Source organism: Notamacropus eugenii, chromosome 6 (genome assembly GCF_028372415.1).
Source record: "Notamacropus eugenii isolate mMacEug1 chromosome 6, mMacEug1.pri_v2, whole genome shotgun sequence".
In the NCBI taxonomy this organism is placed as follows: Eukaryota; Metazoa; Chordata; class Mammalia; order Diprotodontia; family Macropodidae; genus Notamacropus; species Notamacropus eugenii.
The window spans coordinates 313,170,648-313,185,084 of NC_092877.1; the positions used below are offsets into that span (position 1 = coordinate 313,170,648).

At 36.6% G+C, this 14,437-nt stretch overlaps 1 protein-coding gene across 1 annotated transcript in view; it reads right to left on the reverse strand.

Annotated features, from left to right (window-relative positions):
• ABCA12 (ATP binding cassette subfamily A member 12) overlaps positions 1-11,367 on the reverse strand; it is a 227,690-nt gene extending 216,323 nt beyond the window's left edge. Inside the window, exon 1 of the mRNA XM_072617503.1 lies at positions 10,895-11,367. Coding sequence (XP_072473604.1) covers positions 10,895-10,963 — 69 coding nt within the window. The 5' untranslated portion in view covers positions 10,964-11,367. The remainder of the gene's footprint in view (positions 1-10,894) is intronic.
• Positions 11,368-14,437: the final 3,070 nt, after the last annotated feature.

Here is a 14,437-nt window from a genome sequence, read left to right on the forward strand (position 1 = left end):
TAATGGATACTGGGTTGATCTTGGAGTTCTATTAACCTGGATTGAAGTCCTACCTTTGACACAGGCTAGCTGAGTGAAGATGGACAACTCATTAAATCTCACCAGGCAACTCTCTTAATACTAGTAATATTTTCTCCTTCATTTTCCAACCAATAATAACGTTGTAAGTCTTGAGAATGACAAAGTAATTCAGATAAGATAGGTAACAAAACATTGTTCTAGATACAAACAGGACCCAAATTTTGTAGGACCACCAATCAGGCCTCCATTTTGCCTGAATCAGGTCATTAATTTGACTATTTTTCATAAATTTTAAATTATTTGTAGATGTGATCTTAAATATAAACTGTTTGTTTTACATGATTAAAACTGCCTTAATTCATTTTTTCCTGTGTTAATGTCAAGAACCACCAGAATGCTCATAAAAAAACCCATCATCCAGAGATTTCCCTTAGGATTCTAAGGTTAAATGGCCTGTTCATACAAGAGCATGTTATATATAATAAAAATACAGCCCTCCACATAATGATCTTGCAAATGTGAAGACTGGAAATTTTAAATGTGAAATAAAAAATAATGTTTTCCTAGCAGCAGTATTTATTGTTCCCAAAGTGAGCTGACCTTGATCATAAATAACCTGGACATTTGTATAGTACCAAGAACCTTGTAGGCAGTCAAATATTAAATCTATGAGTTGTGTAATTGGGCAATGTATTTTTTAGGAGGTAAAGGCTTAGGTATTAAACTTCTGGAGATCAGGGTTACTTCAGAATATTTGGAGGAAATAATTAATTAATATTATAAATGAACTAAAACTAATTCTTCCACATCCCCCCCAGGGGACTTCCTGTTTGGCTTTTGAAACTCACAGCCCCTTGGCATCTAACTTCATGAAACATGTGGACATTTGTTATTGCATCTTTTCGTTTCTCCAGAGTTCAGTTCCCTCCTGTCCATTTCAAAAGTTTCTCCACTTCTTGAAAATGAAGGAACAGTAAAATATGGGAAAATATTTGTAAGACAAGAAGCTAGGGAAATTAAAGAATCACTTGGATTCACTAAGACATCATCCAGAATACCTCTACCCAGAGTAGGTTCCACAACGGGAAAATAAAGTTTGACTGTCTTCATTTCAATGCACAGTCAGTCAGTCAGTCAGCCAGTCAGAAAACATCTATTAAGCACTTTCTAATATGCCAGGCATTGTGATAAGCTTTGAGTCAATAAAGCCTCAGGTCAATAATTTGGTAACTGAGTCAAGTTTAAGTCTATAGTCTGGAGGTGTCAAACACACCCATTCAGTCCACAACAGTATTGAATGAAGCCCAGACCAGATTAAAATATAATTGGGAAATATTTAACCACATAATAAAACATAGATAACATTATATTTTCAAACAAGGTCAATATGTGGTCCAGAGAGATTCCTGTATGTAGCCTAGTGCCCCTGTGATTTTGACACTGCTGGTGTATACCAGTATTGGGATTTTAAGCCAGCCTTATAATTTCTGTTCTTACCTAGACTTTGAAAAGGATCTGAGAGAATTTTGTGACTTAGGCTGATAGAGTCATAGACTTAGCCTTGGAAGGAAACTTGGAAATGAAATAGGGATGTTATTTGTATATTTAAATAATCCCTTGACCTCATATTATCCTGGATATATGAGATGTGGAGTTTCCCTTAGTGCTGACTGGTACATTTTGAATGGATAATTTGTGAAATTATGAAGTGATGGCATGCACACTGGTTCTTCGTATACTCACTGGGCAAAACCACAACTAGCAGAACTAAGGGGCAATCATTTTAATTAGGTACAGAAGGTATGGGGGCAAAAAACCCCACAGAAAGTACAAGGATAAATGGTGAAAGGGGTACAGAGGCAAATGGAGTGGAGACAGGAGATGGGATGGCCAAAAAGGCAGTGTAAGAAAGAGGATGGGGAAAGCAAGAAGTAGAGAGGGTCCCATAATCATGGATTAGAGTTAGGAGTATTGGGCAACATGGACCCAATGGAGATGGAAGAAGGCCTATGGTAAGAGGTAGGGTCAGGCAGGAATTTGAGGTCTCATTTTGATAAGATTTTGGGGAGTTAGTTCATTAACATATCCATATCATCTTAAAGTTGTCAGTAAAATTTTAAAGTTATTATGACCACATCATCTCAACATTATCAGCACTTTTCAGCATTCTGCTGGTTTTACTATAGATGTCTGGAACTTGACTGAGATTTATACATCATAAGACCAAAAAGCCCTGAAAGCAGCACCTAGATGGCTTCTGCAGATCAACACATACTATGGGTATGTGAATTTTAGTTAATATACAACACAATTTGTAAATTGTTCTCATTTTATCTTTTTTGAACTTTACGATTATGATCCTTTTGAGCTTTAAAGTATATGACTTCCAGGTTCCCCTTGGCAATCTTATTTCCTGCTATTGGCCTTTTATACTGGCTATTTATAAATTTACTATACTGAACAGAAGTTGGGGGGAGGGAGGGCAGGTGTGATCAGGGGAATCAGAACAAGATACAGTTTTAACACAAATTTCAATTGGCAGTTATAAATTCTAATATGTATACCTGTACCCCAACTCTACTAAAAGTAAAAGATTTCTACATCTTACTCCTTCATAAAATAATATTTTAGAGTTGTAATGAATGTTAGATATCAACTAACCTGACCTTCAACCCAGTGCATATGGCTCTGCTATAATATTTGATCATCCAGCCTCTGCTTAATCTTTTCCTGTGAGAGAATTAATTTTTTCATTGAAGTATAACATTATTTAATTTCTCCCTTCAACAGTTCTGAAGTAACCCTTCTAGTAATAGGAGACCCACTACTCAACAATATCCCCTATTCTATGATTGGAAAACTCTCACAGTCTCCCTGTCTTCTCTTCTTTAGGTTAGACACCCTCAATTCCTTGATCTTCATATGACAATTTCCGGACCCATCACTTTATCACATTCCTTTACTTCCCATATTCATCAATATCTCTCTTAATTATAGTACCCAGAACTGAATGCAATTTTGCAGGTATGTTCTAGCTAGCACAGGATATAATATAACCTCCCTTGGTCTGTAAACTAATACTTTGATTAAGAGGGATAGGGAATAAACCCATAATTTCATTGGTATAGGGCACTCCCTCTATCAATGCAGACTGGTGCCTTCTCAGCAATTTATAATCTGCAAATTTCAGGCTTATAGTCTGGAACACCAAGTACTTATGTGACTGACTTGCCCAATAACCCAGTATGTGTAAAAGTTGTACTTGAATCCAAGTGTTTCTAACTTTGAGACCAACTCCTTACTACCATCCCACTTTCATTGATACAGCCTAAAATGGAACAAGTCGTTCTTTGTCAAACTTCAGTCATTGCCTTCCTCAGATTGATAAGCAATGTCAGATTTATGCTTTGGGGAAAAAAATGTCAACATTTCCCATAGAAATATATTCTTTGTTCCCACTTTCCCTACCCCTTGTTTACTCTGAACAAACTCATCTTAAAAGGCAAATGTGTGTGATATCACTGTCAGATAAAAACAAGATGCTTCAAGATTTATGTAAAGTAAGCTTTACACCATAAAAAGTGAGATTGTGCAGATTTTTTTAGTTGAAACATACTTTAGAGATTATCTGGCTCAATCTCTTCATTTTTCCCCTTTGCATTTTTAAAAATGTTTTGAAAGTTTGCTTTATCACACAGCATATATCTTAGCAAACAATGATTTTAAGATACAAAGCATGTCCACTTTTGAGTTATGTGCACTTAACACACTTTTCCCCCAATAAATGCTTCCTATTCATTCTCAATAACAGTAATATTACTTTCAAAAATTGAAATTGAAGCCTGTAGAGGCTGAGTGGCTGGTCCATAATAATTTGAGAAACTAGGTCTCAAGCCTTATTACCAATGCTCTCAGCACCATCCCAGTATTGGTGGTAGCTAGATGGACTGTCATTCAACTTGTAACTAGAAAGACTTGAGTTCAAAACTCAGCTCAGACACTTACAAGCTGTGTAACGCTGGGAAAGTCACTCAATCTCTCTCAGATTCGGTTACTTTACCTGTACAATAGGGATAATAATAGCACCTGCTTTTGAGAGTCGTGAAAATCCAGAGATAATACATGTAAAGTGCTCTGTTTTTTTAATCTTAAAGCACTATTGAAATGATACTATTATTAATCCCTAAATAACAACCCCTCAGAATCCATTTCCTCATCTATAACAAGAGGTATTTCAAACAGGTAATCTTTCAAATTCCTTCCAGATACATATTTTGTGATCATAGGATTTTATTGTCTAGGTGATTTCCTCCCCATAAAATGTAAACTCTGAGGGCTGGGACAATTTCATCTTGTCTTTGTATATCCTGTGGGGTAGCTGTACTTAATAAATAACCTATGCTTAAAAAATTGTGTTAAAATGAAAGGAAAAGAGATTAGTTACCAAAATCAAAATTAATTATGAAGAAAGTCTGGCATAATATGTATGGGGTTTAGTTACAAATTGCAGCCCCTGACTCTTTGGATTCTATTTTATTCACTCCCTTGTCCACATTATATTTCTGGGATAGCTATGGCTTTTTTCTTTGATTTTTCTCCACCAATCACAATGACCAACTGAAAAAAAGTAATCAGAATCCCAAGTTGCTAGAAGTTATATGCTTTACTTGGATCGATGTGACGTCATCAAATTTCTCTACCAAATACTTAAATAATTTACCCTTCAAATGGCTGGTACATCTAACATCCATATTTTTTTCTTTTTTCATAGTAGGATTAGATTTACATTTGGGTGGTAATTAAAGAGTTCTAATGGGACAGAGTTAAGGAAGTAGAGGCCTGTAGTCAGTACCAGCAGAGAGAGGCTTCCTATGTGTAAAGACCTTAATTCATTTTGAATCACCTAGGATTTAGACCTATATCAACCAGCACTAACAACCTAGGCATAAGCCACCTAGCTTTCCAATTAATCACCAAGACTGAAGGAAAAGACAGGGCAGATTCTTAGCTATCAAAGAGTATGATATAAAGCAAGGAAGAAACTCAAAAAGAATTTCAGGGTATTATTAAATTGTAGATAATCTATGTAATAGAAAAGCTAATGACAAAATGAGTTACCCTAAGTACTCACTGGAATACTCAGACTCAGAGGGTCCATTACTACCCTAAGACATGAAATGTCCAGTAAATTACTTCAGTGTTTTCAGGTTCACAAGTGGGAATGCCCCCTTTGCCATTTCAGACCACAATTGCTCTGTGCCTTAAGAAACAGTCTTCTGGAGTCACTGTGGCCAAAAATACCCATCAGTTGCTGGACAACCTCCCTGAACTTACTCAGACTAATACTTATGACAGACTCACAATCCTCCTCCAGACCTGCATTCAAAGTGCTCCCATCTTGGTAGTACTATGATAGAGTTTGAGGTCCTTGGACATTACTTTTGAGAACACAGATTCACTTCTCTGTCATAATGAAGTCTTAGACTAGGGATTAATTGAAAGACTATCTAAATTATAGGAAAATGGAAAATGCTTATCCTAAGGTCAGGGATTGAGAACTGGATAGAGTTTCTAACCAAGATTTGAAGCTATCCCCTGGTCCTCCTCCTAAAGACCATTTTTCTTTAAGGATGACTGACTACCATGTGCCTCATTTTTGCTCTCTCTCAGCTGAAAAACTTTGCCATCTCCATGACCGTTTCCTGTTTTTAATAAGCACCTCATTAAATGAGCCTCCTTAGTGCTACCCACCTCCTCCTGGAATGTATTTCTATCCTATTGTTTTTCTGCCTGGCTATTAATCCCAACTAGACAGGGGCTGTGCCTAACTGATATTATGAAGTATCTAGCATATTGCTGCTTGCTTGATGAATTTTTACCAGCATTTTTGAGTAAATGGTAACATAAAATTATGAATTGATCTTATAACTAATATTAGCAGACTGCAGTCTTTGTAGGCTTTCCAACAGGTAAAAGCATACCCTTGATGACTAACACAAGAAGAAGAAATCATGTGACCAAGAAGGATTGAGAAGTAAATATTTCTCCAAACTTTGTGCCCTTACGATCCTGCCAACCCTTTCCACTGATGGCAGGGTATGGTGGAGGGAGCCCTGAGCCAAATCAGAAAATCTGCTCCTATCCCTTAGTTGAATGAATAAGGGGAAATCATCGAACCTCTGTCTTCTGGTTTCTTATAAAATGGAGATGGTAACATTTGATTTGTCTAAATCATAAAGTCATTATGAGGAAATCACTTTGTCAAATTGTAAACATATATATCTGAGTTAGTAATATTAGCAGTCAAATGCAATCGCTGAGCTTCTATTTGATGATCTATACTATTATCCTATATATATATATGTAAATATATATATATAACATATCTATTATCCTTTCTTTACTATTCTACTCGAGCATAGATTTATATTGTAAATGAACTTCCTTAACAATAATAATAGTAGCTAGTGTTTAAAGTTTACAAAGTGCTTTACATAGTTGATCTCATTTTATGCTCCTAGAAACCTTGAGAAGTAGGTGCTATTATTATCTCCATTTTACAATAGAAGAAACTGAGGTAGAGAGAGCTTAAGTGTTTTTTCAGGGTCATACAGCCAGTAAGTGTCAGAAGGCAGATTTGAACTCAGGTCTTCCTGAGTCCAAGTCCAGTGCTCCATTGACGGCACCCCCCTAGCTGTTTCTGGGTTCTCTAATCATCTTCAATTCACTAGGACATTTTTATTATGCTTAGTTTTGCTTCTTCACTTTAAAATTTTAGCCTGTTTGTTCAGAACCCAGCAGTGACTATCTCAAAAAATAGGTTGTGCTTAATAATTATTGGCTGAACAGATGAAATCAATTCAATCTAATCAGCTCAAATTAAGTTCCTACCATATACTGGGTACCAGGCTAGAGATTAGAGATACATGAACAATAATAACATAGTCCCATAATCATCTTCAGTCCAGTGAGGACATTGAGACTTAGTGAGGTTCAATGATTGCCTAAGATCACACAGCTGGTAAGAGCCAGAAAATGGATTTGAATTCATTTCCTCTGATTCTAGAATCAATATCAAGACCTCTGCCCCAGGCTGCTAGCAATGTTGACTGGATAATAGGTAAAGAATCCCCTTATTGATAAAAGAGCCCCCTACAACTTATCTAATGGATATTAACATGCATCACCAAAATGGTGGAACCCTTTGTCCTCTAAGATAAAGAATAAGACCATGATGTAGATAAAGTGAGGAGACTGAAATTATTCTGTATTATTTAATAATTGATTCTATTCTGTAATTGACCCTATTCTATATGCAGATATTTTTTGTTTGTTTTTCAATCATGTCCAACTCTTTGTGACCCCATCTAGGGTTTTCTTGGCAGAGATGTGAAATGGTTTGCCATTTGTTTCTCCAGCTCATTTTACAGATATGGAAACTGAGGAGAAGAGGGTTAAGTGACTTGCCCAGGGTCACATAGCTGGTGTCTGAGGCCAGATTTGAATTCAAGAAGATGAGGCCCAGTAATCTATCTACTATACTACCTAGCTGCCCATTCTATATTTCTACCTATCGTATATAATTGCACAAGCCACCTTTCTCCTTCCTAAATTAAGCTCAGCAATACAGATTTTCCTTTGAGTTAGTTGTAAGATTATAAGTTGTAAATTATTTAGTTAAAAGTTGTAAGTAAACTTTTTAAATGGTATATTGTCCATCCTTACCCCTCTTTGAAAATCCAGGGAGTCTGATAATTCAGGTCTATTAGCAAGATGTTTTTAGGTCCCATAAAACAATTCACATATTGTCAGAGAGGGGTTGTCATTAGCCTCACACACTTTCTTTGATGTAACCAATCAGGTACCTACCCCCATGATGCTTTCTACCCTGTAACTAGTCATATTGTATTCCCTCCACCCAAAACTATAAGGCTGGTGAGTCCTAAACTGGGGTGTTTGTTGTTGCTCTTTGTCCTTCCTTCTAGAAGAAGACCATGACATCAACGAGGTGATGCCATGACTTGCAGGTGAACCGGATTTAAGTGAAGGAGGGCTGTGTGAAGTCACCAGCCTCATTTTATTCTCTGGAGCCACCTAGGTCCAGTGGCCAGATACATATCAGGACAACTGGAGATGACTCCAGGTGCAGTGGAAGATGTTGGCCTTTTAAAGCTAAGGTCTTTCCCAGGTTTCAGTTTCTCTGAGGCAAAGCTCATTCAATGATTAAGGCTGGGCAGAAAAATGAGGCAAAGAATGACTTCTTTAACCTAGTCCAAAAAAAAAAAAATCAAACTAGGAGGGGACATTCACTCTGAGTCACTCAGGGTCCAAACAATGACCAAGTGGGGTTTGGACTGGGACATATTTTTGGTCAATCAGTGACAACCAGAGTGATTTGGGTTTAAGTAATGGTCCAAAAAGAAATCTAGTCTGTAAACCCCAAGATATCTTGTGATGTTTCCAAAGGGAGAGAAGAGGAGAGGAGAGGACAGGAGAGGAGAGGACAAGAGAGAAGAGAACTACATTGCCCAACTGGCTAATTCCAGTTGGGTCCCTAGTGTGACAGCTCCTACTCCTCACAGGGTTGACATTTATCCTTCATTCTTGAAAAGGACCATGGCATTAGGGAGGTCCTTGGTAAATTGAAAGATGCCACTGATCCAATTTATTGATTACTGCTAGCCTAATAAATTGATTATGATCAGGACATTGTCTCTCAGTTTACCTTAATTTTCAAATTTCAAAGTTTATCTCCTTTCAAGATCCCTCCCTTGAAAGGTACTACTACCCCTCCTCCAAGTACTTAATTCTTTTCTGCTGCCCCTTGCTCACCAGAGACCTTCCTTGAGGTGACTTTAGCCAGGCCTTTCCTTCACTGATAGTACCTCATGTTTTGTGCCTTTCCTTGGTTCTTCCTTGCCATCAAAACTGCTCTCATTCCTTTCCATGTGACACTCATTCCATCGCATAAACTAATTCAAGAATTATGGAAATGAATGCATTTTTCTTTCCCAAGTAATAAGAGTGAGTTTTCCAAAATCTTTCTGAAGACAATACTTTCAGGAGCTGCTTCAAGGGTGGTCATTTTAGGCAAAATGGTAGATTAGTGAGGGAGTTATTTGGAGGCAGCACTTTACATTTTATCTCTTTCTAAAACCTCTCACCTCTCCACTAAACCTCATTTCATACATTTGTTTCCAAATCCAACCTCTCCTCTCATTCACCCATGGTTCCTTCACTCCTTTCACCTTTTGGGTCACTGCTGCAATCACATCAGGCAGGCAGCAATCTACTTTGCCTAAATAAATGTTGATCCTAGAGTAGAGAAAGATAACTACAACTTCCCAGATAAGGAAGGATGTTGCTATTAAAATGTCAAAAAGCATAGTAACCAGAGAAACTCTTCTTTATGAGTTTTTCTTACCAGTGGGTAATACTCAGGTTATAAGAAAAAGTCTTCTTTCAGTGGTCTGTTTATTAATGGCAGTGTCCATTATTAGTAGACATTGGCATTGGGCTAAAGTCTAGGTATTTCATCTTTACTCTAAGAATTTTGTTTCATGCAAACCTCCCTCCTAACGCATTCCCATTTAAGTACAATTGTTCTGAATAACTCTTATCTCAATTCTTTTGAAGAGTTAATGTTTGCCTTTAAATAACTGCCAGTTTCTCTATGGTAGCTGCCACATGACAGAGAATTATACTTTTGTGCTTATTCCATTGCAAAGAAGCCACCAAGCTTCTAATGAGTTTATAATCCCATGCCTATGATCAGCTAGAATGAAAATATAATTCCTACCAGCCACCTTTACTTAACCACATTCAGAAAGTCAAGTTGACAGTTACTACCTTCTCTTAGAATACTTAATATTTATGTTCCAGTACCTATGTGATGTGTTGGCTGCCACACACACACACACACACACACACACACACACACACATATCTATAAGTAAATAAAAGATACATGTAAGTGCTGTTTTGTCATAATCTATAAACTATTTAGCTATTTTTAGTTTTTCAACAAAAGTTGAAAAATATTGTACTTGACTAAAGCACAGAGTTCCCATTTTGAATTTATCAAGTTTTCTAACACTTCTGAATTTGTGACATGTAATAAGCATAAGCCACTTCCACTCCCAATCTCCAGGGATACTATCTGGTGAGAATCTAATAGCCTACTCTGTAATTTGAAAAGTAAACATAGGTGTAAGAACAGAAAAGGATTTTGCAATGAACATCATGAGGAAGACAAAAGCTATGGAAGCAACTCAGCAAGACCATCTTGAATCTTTATTTGCCATTTCCATAGAATGGAATTTTTGGTTCTAAGAGTCCTCACATATCTTGTTACAAAAGTCTTGATTTTAATTTGCCCATACCCCCCTCATTTTACCTCAGACCTATCAACTCTCTACTGAATATTATTCCCCATTTGTTTTCAAATCTGTTCTTTTAAATTAGTACTTTTGGAGGGAAGAAGCAAAAGATTCCTTAATTTCATCCTGTTTCTAGATGAATTGTAAAGAAAATATTCAAAAGCATTTTGGCCTGAAACTGGAACTCATTGCTAGCTCCACATACTGGGTTTAACCTGGTCTGTAGATACACCTTACTAAATAGTAATAAAACGGATAATGTTTCCTTTGCTGAGATAATACGTTGGCTGATTCTTTGAGTCTATGGGAAGCCAAGCTTTTTTTTTCCCTTTCCATGTTTAGACATGTCCTACTAACTACAAAGAGATACAAGAATGAATTCTAAAGAACGTGCTATTCTCCTTAGCATACTCCTCACACATCTTTTCTTTCGACCTCCTGATAACTATAAGTTTTGTGACTGCCTTGAAAGAAACCCCATAACTTCTACTTACCGGCTGTCTTTTGACACCTAGCCAATTTTTCCAAACCAGAATCCGTAGTTGATGGAAATATGAAGTCATCTTTGAAATAACCAAATGAGACAATCCTTTCTTTTCCACCACTTCTGGAAAGTGAAATATAAAGTGGATTCGCTGTTCCACTTGCAGTGTCCAGCAGAATTGAACTCTCTTCAAGGCATAACTTTGGTGGGAAGGGGACAGGACAGAAATTCACAGCACTGTTCTTCTGGGTTTCTCCTCTTCTTACACTGAATTTTCATCCAATAGAAATTCTTGATGGACTCTTCTTCCAGAGAGAGAGAGAGAGAGAGACAGACAGACAGACAGACAGACAGACACAAACACAGACAGAGAGACACAGACAGAGACAGAGACAGAAACTGAGGCAAAATCAGAGTCTAAAGTTGCTTTAGCTCATTCAAAAGTAGTATTCAGTTGCTGTGAGCTGCATTGTGTTGGGCTCCAACAAGAATGAATATAATTCAGATAATGTTCTCACTGTTAAAAAAAAAAAAAGAAGCAAAACACACCTCCTACTCGACATGAAATTAACTGCCTATCCACACCTTCAAGAACGTGTCACCTGCATAAGACGCGTCATAAGGAATTAGGTGGGACCCTTGACAGGCCAGTATGACTTGTCTTGCATTTTCTTACCTTCCTTTATCATCTGCTTTAGGAGAGGCATAATGCCCAGTATTGGCTCTGGGCACAATTCCTTTTCTACTAATTGAATTGGTGTTATATCTCCTGAGTCAATAAACTCAGAGGTAAGCCTGAAATCTCTGGCTTGAATTTTAACACATTGGTCAATGTAATTGAGAAAATCTTCTTCTTCAGGTCTACCATTTTAGTTTTTTTTAAGGGTATTGAGTAAGCAAGTATTTGTTAATTGCTTGTCACTATGGCAGAGGTCATTCCCCATCCTTAAATATATTAAAGCATTATTTGAAGATATGAATTCATAGCCCAGGGTCTTTGTCTATTTGGGGTCATTATAATTTACCAGACTCCCCATGTGAAATTACAATGTGAACCCACAAATCTGCAGATCTCTACTAGGTGACATGCATGGTATACAGGGAAAAAATTCAGCAACACTAGCTTTAGAAGACACTTAGCATGTGAGGCAAGATTTGAAATTCTTCTTCCTGATTCTAAATTCAATGTCCTAAAAACCAAGTTATAACCATATTTAAACAGTCTGATCAAGAGAAGAAATCTGGTGTCAACTAGTGACTAATATAAAATTTTCACAGAAGAAGGCCAGGTTACTTTCTTGAATCATTCAGAGTGATTTTTATTATTGAACAATACAACAAAGGATGGGGAGAGTTGACAAATGCTGATATTATGGAGAAGTTGAGGAAATAAAGTCTTCTTATAGCCTAAAGCTCCTTGTGACAAAGCAGTTTTGGGCTGCTCTCCATTCCTCACATGACTAGGTCTCACACAGGAAAGTAAAAAGTTGATGTAATGAACCAGGCTCTATTTGTGGAATATGGGAGGCAAAATTTTACAATTAAGATTATTTACCTTAAGTTGAATATTAAATGAATATCTTTTATATACTTTTTTATTTCTTGGTGGAGTTTTTTAGTCTTCAACTTTTTTAAGGAAAAATTGTAAATAAAAAGTATTATACTAAATTACTTGGACAGAATTTCAAGATTTGACATGGTATCAGCAGTCATAGAATGCCCTCCATAACCAATTCATAGATTATCCAGCTTTTACCAAAAGATCCCTAAAGATAGAGAACACCTTGCCCCCTCAAGGCCATTCCTTTCTCTTTTAAACATCTCTAATTATTAGAAAGTGTTTCCTTCTATGAAGCCAAAATTTGCCTCTCTATGAAGCTATTGCTCGTAAACCCTATTTCTGCTCTCCGGGCCCAAACAAAACCAAATCAATTTCTTCTTCCAAGAGACAACCCTTCAAAAACTGGAAGGCTTTTCTTGATCTCTCTTCTAAACATCCCCAATTTCTCTCTCCAAACCCCGTAAGGCATGAATTCAAAAGTCCTTCAATATTTTCTTTACCTTTCTCAGGACACTTTTTAGATTTTTTAATGTCCTTTTTAAAATGTGATACTCAGAACTGAACTCAATACCCCAGATGTGGTTTGACCATAGTGCAGTACATGGGTACTATCAAGTCATTCTCTAATTCTATGCTTCTGTTAATTCAGCTTTAGTTTTCATTAGCTTTCAAAATATTGCTTTATATTGAGCTTCCAGTCCACTAAAAGCTTCCAATTTTCTTCCTACTAGCTGTTTTCTAGCTATGTATCTCTCCTCTTATATTTTCAAAGTTGATTTTTTGAGCCCAAGGATATGACTCTTCATTATCTCTCATCAACGCCTGCCCCCCCTCCATGTTCCATCTTTGCCAAGACCTATTAATCTCACCCTTTCAAGATGTCTCAGATACACCCCCTTCTCTCTCTGAGACTACCACCATCCTGGTGAAGGCCCTTATCACTTCACATCTAGCTCTGAAGATCTAGTGCTCTGAACCTCAAAGTTTCAGGGGAACTTAGCCATGATAGGTAGAGGTCAGCACAGGAATCCAAGTGACATAGCAATGAGACAAGAAGTCAGATTGCCCCAGGCAAAAGTGCAACAGACTCTGGCACAAAGCTCCACTATAGCTGGAGGGATGAACAATTTTTTTTCTAAATTCTGATTAGGATCAAAAAATAATTAAAAATCTAGACATCCTCCCTCCCCCAAGGAAAAAACTCCATAACAACTTCAAGCACAGACTCAAAAGAAAAAATTAATTTCTCACAAGGATGAAATGAATATCTAGAAGAAATGAGTCGTTTAAAAAAGTTATATAAAATGCTGTAGGAAAGACTTAGAAGGAGAACAAATAGCCTAGAAGAAAAAGCAACTAGCTGACCTTACTCAAGAAATGGACCTCATGAAAACTGAAATAGATTAAGTAGAAATCAATGACTCCATTAGATATTTCTCAAGCAGTAAGAAAATTTTCAATCAAATAAATGAGAACAATAGAAGAAAGGGTAAAGTATACATTATCAAAATCAACTGATCTGAAAAATTGATCAAAGACAACTTAAGAATCATTGGACTCCCTGAAAATCAGGATCAAAAAAAGGAAAAAATTATACTATGAGAAATAAGCATGGTCAAGCAAAATTAATTCATATATGACCATGTCCAAAGCTGAGTCTCTTTCCAGACCTTGTGCCCATCACCTCTCTGCCAAGAGGCAGGTAACATGCTTCATCATAGGCCTTTTGGAAACATGGTTGGTTATGACATTGATTGGAGTTCTTAAGTCTTTCAAATTTGTTTTCTATATAACTTTGTTGTCCTTGTCTATATGGTTCTCATAGTTCTGTTCGTTTCACTCTATCTTGGTTGCTAATACCCAGGATTCTCTAAAATTTGTCTTCAGCATTTGTTTTGGAGCAATAATATTCCATGACATGGATATATATATATATATATATATATATATATATATATATATATATATATATATATATATATATATATATAT